The sequence below is a fragment of the Gossypium hirsutum genome, chromosome D06, assembly GCF_007990345.1.
Source record: "Gossypium hirsutum isolate 1008001.06 chromosome D06, Gossypium_hirsutum_v2.1, whole genome shotgun sequence".
NCBI lineage: Eukaryota > Viridiplantae > Streptophyta > Magnoliopsida > Malvales > Malvaceae > Gossypium > Gossypium hirsutum.
Window position 1 is genome coordinate 53,111,210 of NC_053442.1, and position 9,250 is coordinate 53,120,459.

The 9,250-nt window shown below is 34.6% G+C and overlaps 1 protein-coding gene and 1 pseudogene across 1 annotated transcript; one reads left to right on the forward strand and one right to left on the reverse strand.

Moving 5' to 3' along the window:
* Positions 1-2,695: 2,695 nt before the first annotated feature.
* Positions 2,696-5,805, forward strand: LOC107901858 (probable E3 ubiquitin-protein ligase ARI10; annotated as a pseudogene).
* A 575-nt stretch (positions 5,806-6,380) lies between these two features.
* On the reverse strand, positions 6,381-8,756 carry LOC107901857 (O-fucosyltransferase 23). The gene is made up of 2 exons (XM_016828016.2): positions 8,318-8,756; positions 6,381-8,140 (listed from the first exon to the last, which is right to left on the reverse strand). Exon 2 carries the CDS (start codon positions 7,974-7,976, stop codon positions 6,648-6,650), a length of 1,329 nt encoding a protein of 442 aa, XP_016683505.2. The 5' UTR covers positions 7,977-8,140; positions 8,318-8,756; the 3' UTR covers positions 6,381-6,647.
* Positions 8,757-9,250: the final 494 nt, after the last annotated feature.

Genomic DNA, 9,250 nt, shown 5'->3' on the forward strand with positions numbered 1-9,250 from the left:
ATTATTACATTTTTGGTATGTTGTAGTTAGTAGTAAAAGTTAGTAAAATAAGTGTTTTTCTAACACATTTTGTGAGTGTTGTAACTTATTAGACCGACACGAGCCTTAGGTAGTGGTAATTTGTGTAATTGAGTGTGTAGGATGATGAATTATAGGCTCAATAGATATAAGAGCAAGGGTTGAGTGATCCATAAGCTTCCTAAATTGTCAAAGCATGAAATGAACCAAGGAAGCCACAATTTTCTTATCGTGTCACACCATAGATTGTGTATGGTGTAATATAGGGTCGAGTGGTACCCAAGTATTTTAGGGTTATTTTCGTCCGTACAATAAATTTTATACAAAGACCTATGACGTGTCGAAGACCTAATTCGAACTGGCAACACTCCTATAAATAAAACCTTAGTAGTTTAGTAGTAGGATTAGATTAAGTTTTCTTTTACTTTTCATAAACTCTTTGTTCTTCTCTCTTGGAATCAGTTTCGACCCAAAAGTTCCTTTATTTAATCAAAGTATTTCAGTTATTTGCCTTCACAAGAGACGATATTCGTTATTTCAATTCAGAGATTCACTACTCTATTCTTCAATCGATATCAAATCGAAGGTTATTCTAATCTATTTTCTCTTTCGATTCAATCGTGTTATTTAAATGTTTAATTCAATTGAGTTTGAAATTTTGAATAATATGAGTGGCTAAATCCTTTAAAAGAGAGTAACAAGTGGATGGGGGTGTAATTAACAAAGGATTTAGGTTTTCCCAATAGAATTAGTTGGTTTAAATTATGCTTTCTAAACCCTAGGCTTGACAATCCTAGGAAGTAATCATAGTTTAAACAAGGTCGAGAGATAAGTTTTGCCAAGTAAAACGTGATTTATCCTGGTTAAGAAAGTGAGGTCGGGAGATAAGCGAGTATCAACCAATTGATTAATCGATTAGAGGCCGAGAGGTAATATTTGGTTAATTGATAGCTAATCCCCCCTAAAACCCTAATATTAAATTAATTACAACCCCTTAAATGAGTTAATCTTTTGAATTGGTTTTATCTATTTAGTCGTTTGTTTATTTTACTATTTATTTTATTTTAGTTTATTTCTAATCTTTTATTTTATGATCTATCATAATATAGGATTTAATTATTATTATTTAGTCTTATTATTGTAAATAAGTTTTCAATAGATTTAATCCATACTCTCTTGGATACGATCCTCGGAATACTTCCCTGTATTTCATTATAAACACAAATATTATATTACAATTTGACTCGTATACTTGTGGACACCACCGATTTAATTTTATATATTTTTGGTGTGAGATTTATACAATAAACAATAACAGACATAAGTTGGATGAGGAACTATATGAGGACAATTTCTATTGACTACCTTAATAATCCTCGATTGACAACTTTGCATTGGTCTATTTCGGATGTAGGCGAGATTAAACTCAATATGGATGGGGCAGTATCACCAACTAGATCATATGCTTCCATTGGAGGAGTTTTAGAGATGAGAATGGGACTTGGTTTTATGGCTTTTCAATGAAGCTTGGGGATGACACAGTGTTCAAGGTCGAAGCAAGGGCAATACTTGAGGGTCTAAATTTAGCATGGGATAAGGGGTTTAGAAAATTGGAATTGGAATGTGACAATGCCCTATTAGTGGAGACGATTTTAGCTGGGGAAGCTTCGCCTAATTTATCGACTACTAAACCGGAATTGGAACGTTCGTATTTGTCATGTTCCAAGAACTCAAAATGAAGTTGCGGATCACTTGGTCAAGTATACTGCTACATGTTTCATGAGATTAGATCTGATTAAAGAGCCACCACCTATAGTGAGGGATCTACTACTGGTTGATTATAATGGTCCTATGTTGCCCTAGTTTGATTTTCATTTTATAATCCCTTAATGCTAGTTTATTCTACCCAAAAAAAAATCCAAAGTCATATTTTAGTCAAAGTGCATTTAAATTGTGTGGTCCACATTTGATCACATTAAAGTAACCTAATCCAAAGGTTCATATTAATCCCAAATATCAATAACTTAATCAAACTAATACTTCTATCGTAAAACCATTTAGAATGACCAAAATATCCTTTTTATGGAAAAATGGTTATTTTACTATTTTTTTACTCTTTGTACAATTTTTTCATAAGAAACAATTATTAATCAACCCAAATTCCTTAGTTCTCATTTAATACTTGATACACGATGCTTTTATCCTTTTTCTCAATTAAATTGGTATATTTATAATTTAATCTCTTTATTATCAAATCTTTCCAATCTAATCCCAAAAGATATTTGCATTTTACTCATACATATTCCAACTTATTCTTATATAAATTAAATAATAATTCACATTCTCCATTTTGTCAAATTTCAATTTTACCTTTAAACTTTTCAAAATTTACAATTTAATCTTTTCATCCCATTTTAACTTCTAAAATTCTTTTCATCCATATCAATCTCAAATATCAACTCTGTTTTCATAAAAATTCTTTAATTGACTAATTTTCCAAGTTTCTAAATCTTAGCATATCAAATCGCAAAACAATGTCTTCTCGAAAATTTCGAGATGTTACGTAGGACTTTCTATGCTATGTGAAATGTAGTTTTAATATTGGTTAAAAAAAAGAATATATATAATATTAGAATTAACAAAACATAACTCCATTCATTATTTCAATATAGTTTAGTTGGTCAAACACTCGAAGAATGTTTGTATTTCCATCAAGCATTAGTTGATGAAGTTTTAAGATTTTCAACAAGCTTCAACCTGTCCAATGTGGCAACCAAAAATATGCAGGGATTGATATTTCAGTAGATATAGCTCTCCCTCTCTTCGTGTTTTCCTTTTCCCCTACTGGGGTTATAGCATTATTAGTGGTTGCTTCTTTTAGAAGTGCCAAGTTTTAATTTTAATTTATTTGAACGGAGCTTGGAGCTTTAAATTAATCTGCTGATGTGTATTTGTTAGATTCTAATTTGGAATCAAGAACTGGAAGATAAACTTTTGGTTTGTGGAACTTTTTTTTTTCTTGATTTCAGTTAGATTTTGGTGATTAAACCTGTAGTCTTGGTCAATTTCCGTGATGGGTTATTTAGGATTTTGTTTAAGTATATGAGCTAGAAAAGGTCACTGTTGGCTTCATCAAATTCGGTGATTGGTTTTGCTTAGCTTTGGATATAAGTAATTACTTGAAGTGTAAAGAGTAGCAGAGGTTGTTGCCACCATTTGGAGTTCAAAAAATGGAGGAAACTGATGAATCCATAGTTGGCGTAGAAGAAGATGAGGAAGACTTTCGTAGCTATTGTGAAGACGAGGATGTATGGAAGGAAACTGAAGGAGTGGTAAAAGAGGAAGTCAATGAATTTTCGGTGAAGATGTTCTTCAAGGGCATCTCTTTAGCTGAGTTTGGGGATTCTTTTTTTTGGCTTTTCAGGCATTGGGGTCGTAATGGAGGGATCAGCCAATAGCCCGGTTATTCAAGTGCAGAAAAAGCTTGACTTTTATCTGGACGAATCCGTGGTTGATTATTTAGCTTTAATGGATGGTTTGACAGCGGCTATGCAGAACAAAATCCGCACGGTATATGCTTTTGCTGATTCCCCGTTGTTATATGATCAGGTCGGTCAAGATTAATGATTATGTCGTTGTTATGACACCATTGTTCATCATATGATATCTCTGAACCTTCGTGTAATTTGAAGTTTCATTTTTCTTTCCATGTTTTGGAGTTACAGAAGATATGTATGTCTTGTTGATATTCACCCGCTAGGGAATATGGATTATGGATCAAGTAAGCTGAAATTTTGGTATCTTAAGTTTTTAAATTGGGTTCTTCAAAGCTAGTGCTACAAACTCACTTTATTGCAACATTTATCTGTTTAATTATTAAATTGACTAAATGCGGAATTGTGTGTCCATTCATTCGGTTAACTCCGGCTAACTGTTAATAGTTGCTTTCATAGATAATAGCTTATTTGAAGTTCAATGTCTATAGTAACACAAATAGCTTTCATGTTTTACCTTGAATTATGCTTTACTGACGTGAATTTCTGGCAGATAATGTACAAGAAAAAACTTGATAATCCACTTCTGTTGGCACTGAGGGAAAGGATCCTAGAACTGGCTCATAATTTGGAAGAGTTTGTTCTGAAACTTACCCCAAGCATCAACCTTTTGAGACCGTTGCAGCTAGCTCAAGTAGCAATAGGAGTCATTTCTTCTCCTGCCAAGGGAGATAAATCACTTGAAAATTGTTCGATTTGCTGTGAGGACAAACCAACATTGATGATGATTAACATTAAGTGTTCTCATAAATTCTGTTCCCATTGTATGAGAACTTATCTTTATGGTAAACTGCAGTCGTCCCTGTCCCAATCAGGTGCCATCAGTTAAGATGCAAATATTACATCTCCACTGTCGAGTGTAGATCCTTTCTTCCACTGTCTTTCTACGAGTCTTTAGAAATGGAATCTACTGTCCTTATCGGAATTGTTCTATCTTGCTTGACCCTCGTGAATGCTTGTCAGCTAGGGCTAGTTCATCTACTCAATCGGATAATAGCTGTGTTGAGTGCCCAGTTTGTCGAAGGTTCATATGTGTGGAATGTGGAGTTCCATGGCATTCGTCGACGAGTTGTGAAGAGTATCAAAACCTCCCTCTTGAGGAAAGAGATGCTGCAGACATTACCTTGCATCTCTTGGCACAGAACAAGAGATGGAAACCTTGCCAGCAGTGCACTAGGATGATTGAACTTACTCAAGGTTGCTATCATATGACATGCTGGTAAGATCAGTAGTGCTCAGTATTACAAAGAACAATGCTTTCATTGATTAAATAATGAGCAGATTGAACTTTGAAAGATGAAAATTTTTTATGTTGATTTCCTTCCCACTAGAGGTTAAATATTTGGTGCAGTTTTCTTGCTTTCTTCTGAGGCACATTCTTATTTGCTGCACTTGAATCTAGTAACAGGCCTGTTTACCAAGGACTATCTTTGAATGGTAACTTGGTTGGAATGCTGAAAAAGGGGGTTGCAGGAAAGTGGCCTTTTATGCTGAGATGGTCTCTTGGTGTTGGGACTTTATTTGGTGCATCATATGATATAAAGTTATAACAAAGTCATCCATGACTTCACTACTTGGTTAATGAGTTGGCCATCCTTTGAACTAATGAATTCTGTATGCTTGTGTTCAACTCTGGTTTGTTCAGATTTGATGTTTTGAGCACGAACAATTTTTCAGTATATGGCTTCGTTTATTATATGGCTTGAAACCGACTTTGCTTCCATGCCTACTTTTCAGGTGCGGGCATGAGTTCTGTTATTCATGTGGTGCTGAGTACAATGGGCATGGGAGACTTTCAATTCACTTCCTATGATCATGGATGCGTATTCAGACCAAGAAAGATCACATCGGGCACTAATCAAAAGGTTCCTTGCTGGGGGTTTTAGTCTAAGCGACCATCATCCCTCACCTCTCTGCACAGATTCTTATGTAGATACCATGAAGGACCTCCATCAGCTTCCTTGGTTCCAATGAAGTGAGTCCAATAAGGTTTACTGGGGCAAAGAATTTCTCACTCTATGGGCTCCATTTTCATTTACACACAATGAGATCATCACTCCTCAAAAATTGTCTAGTTCTTGTTAGTTTGCAGGGAAGATTGTCTGCATGGTAGTTGATTTCTTCTTGAAGGGAAAAGAAAGATGATAGGGTAAACATCTAGGTGATGTCATCAAATTGAATGGGAAGTTAATGAAACAAAATCTTTGCAATGATATTAATAGCAGTCATCTTATACTGGTTTTGTGGTTGTAAAGTGTTGTGATAAGTTTATTAACCATTCATTTTATGGGAAAACCTAAACATGCACTGCCATTTTCAGTCTACATCAAGGCTTGTCTCCCACACTAACCTATAACAGCAAATGGGATTTCTTTTTTGATTTCTCGGCAAGGACACTATAATATTTAGAATTTTTGGCAACAAGAAGTTATAATACAGGCTTTCTAATTAGAGTGAGGCTATGGAATGACCCTTCGTTTTCTACCTGGATGTATGGCCATAACATACATATATGTATAACAAAAAAAAGAAGTTATGAACCCTCTTTATTGTCTTGATGGTTGAGAGATGTTTATTTACTTAAGATGCAAGCCTTTTATGAAAGTAAGTAATAAATAAGTTAAATAAGGTATTAGAAAAAAATAAGGGACACGTTTTCACTTGACTACAACTCCTCCCATCATTGGTCATAATTGAACAGCGCCGCCAACGTTGGACCTACGTAATGATAATGGAACTAATTCTTTGATTCTAAGTGAAGGCAACAAACGGTGGTGATTCACTCCACCTTTCCACTCGAATCCAATATCCAAAAAAGCTCTTAATTTTATCTATTAGTTGAGGGTGAAGATCATTTGGTTTGATTAAAACATGAACTAAGAGGACAATTGCTTTGTAATGAAATATAGTCTATGAAAATGTAAAAAGATGAAAGACTACCTATCTCAGTATTCAACTGTATCTTGATATTCTCTCCTATTGCTATTCTTGATATGCAACCTGAAGGATGAAGTGGGTTAAAAATGGTGAACCTGCAGTGATGATAACACCCGCAGGCCACAACTTAGATAAACTTCAACATGAGATGGCATTAGAACCATAACTAATTGCCTTGAGATTTGAATCAGACATATTAGTCATCCACTTCTGCGGACCATTTGATTCCCCTGGTATATTATATGCATAAGATGGCCATCGAACATCAATGCCACATGAGCTTGTGATGCCCATTCTAATCACCCTTTGTGTTCTCTCAAGAACAATGAGGCTAGAAAAAGTGGAAAAACTGTTGCCTACAAATATATCAGCTCTTGAGCACACCTCATAGTCGATTGCTGACTGAATCAGATATGAATGCTTCTTGTAAATTCCATCTACCCCTAATTTCTTCTTCTCGAAAGGAACCAACCCTCTTTTCCAACCATCCAATATTGAAGAATCATTAAGGAGGCTATCGGCAACCGCGAGATAAACAATGGCCGTAGATCCTAAGCCCACAATGTTCCCCACTCGTTCCATAATCTCTTGCTTGCTACTACAAATTTGGCTTATCCTTGATCGTTGCTCCAACTTCTTACAATGAATCATCCAGTCTATTTCTACCCTCATATGGATGGCTACATAAGGAGCATGTGACAGTGAAGAACCCTCTGCTCCGAAATTGGTTTTGCTCCTAAGCTTTCTTCCAATCCGCCTAATCTTGGACACAACTTTATCTGCTTCTTTAGCAATCTCATCAACCAACACAAGGCACTCAAAGACTCTTGCATAGTCCTTAACGGGCCAATGATCATGCCAAAGAAACGGATTCTTTCCAGCCATACTAATCACTTGGTACTTATCAATAGGACCTCGGCTGCTTTGCTTCAGCTGCTCCAGGTCTCTCTCAACTGTCCACTTTCTTCCACTTCCCTTTCGGAGATCATATTTTCTTGTTTGATTCCCAAGGTCCGAGTAACGACCCAACCGTACAAACCGGTTACAAAGTGAATTAAACCTTTCATATTGGAAGACTTGATCAAAGGAAATAGGGTGCAAGAGGTCAATTTCCTTGTAGAAAAGTGAAGCACTTAAGCTAGGCATCAAAAGAGTTCGGTTCAACATTCTAGCTGTTAGACAAGCTCTTGCAAATGCTATCTTCTGATTGTTTAATCCCCACACAATTTGAGGAACTTCCAAGAACTTATCTCCACGAATCCCTTCATGAGATTCCAAGTGTAAAGAGGGGCTTAGAATCAAGCGTAGGTTATTCGACTTGATCACACCGTAGCCAGAAAATGAATGAAGAAAGATAGCTCTGAAAAACAGAGCAATAGTGACCAAAGCAACGCAACATTTGCATGTTAAAGGAGTGAAAAAGCAGCCGAATAACCTCGAAAGCTTACAGGTAGAGGACAAGTCCATTTATAATTCACAAAATTTTACATCCTTCTCATAACCAACCTCATTGAATAGGAGAATTTAACAACGGGTTTAGCACATACCGAGTCTTATAATCACTACAACCTTGGGAATTACAGGCATCTAGAGTTGAGAAGACATCAAAAAGGTCACTTGGATATCACAATCTGCATAATTCATAAAAGAAATTATCATCAGAATCCATTTAAGCAAGACGAAATAAGAGATTGGATGATGATGAACGCCAAAAGAAAACCCTGTCTACCATATTTTTCAAAAACAAAAAAAAAAAAAAAAGAGAAGGAGAGACGGAAGAAGATGATGAAGTTGGCTAAAAAGTTTACCTTGCTGTGGAATCTGCAAGTAGAGACAAAAGGAACTTGAATTTCGAGCAAGACCCAGGATTGAAAAAGACAACAAATTTTAAACAAAGAACGAGAAAGTGATGATCATGCATGGGAAAGAAATACAGAAAAGGCTGAATTCACATGAACCAAAATCAAGCCAATCCATGGCCATCACCATCATATGACAACCAAGAATGGATCAAGACATGATTAAAGACAACATGTCTATTTTCTTTTTAATAATAGATTAAAAAATAATATGTGAAAGATTCAAAAGAATGAATTGAGGACAATAAACAAGAATAAATGTTGGAAAATAGGATGGTATAGTTGTGGGAAAATTGCCAACAGAATGGAAGTGCAAAGGAGTCGGAAGGCTGAGGAAATAATATGATCATTGATAAATGCCCTTTAACTGTCTCATTAGGTCAAATCCAAAACAAGGATTTACTAAGATGATCGTTATCTATTAATCAAATTAATTGAGAAATTATTTGTTTTATAAAATAATTTTATATTTACAGACAAATATTAAAACTATATATAATATCTAATGTTATACAAAAACTTTATAAATAAAATTTTGATTTGATTTGATTTTCACAGATCACTAACAATATTGTCGAATTAGCATCATTTTACGTTTATATATTGCATACACAAACATTTATATTAATCCAATTTGAATATACATGTATGTATTCATTTCTTTAAATGTTAATAATTGAATCAAAATTAAATTTCATAAATTCATATGAACCACAATTCAAGTTTCTTGTGTATAATTACTTTAAATTAAATTTCATGTATCAAATTACACATTAAATCAACTTTCATGAATAATTTTGAGATTTATCCCAAAAATTTATCATATTTATAAATAAAAATTTTTATTCTTTCAAAAGACTTTTGTTATAATAAATTTATAAT

Excerpts from the sequence above, each read along its gene's own strand:
- LOC107901857 (XM_016828016.2), bottom strand. The coding sequence starts at position 7,976 with ATGGACTTGTCCTCTACCTGTAAGCTTTCGAGGTTATTCGGCTGCTTT.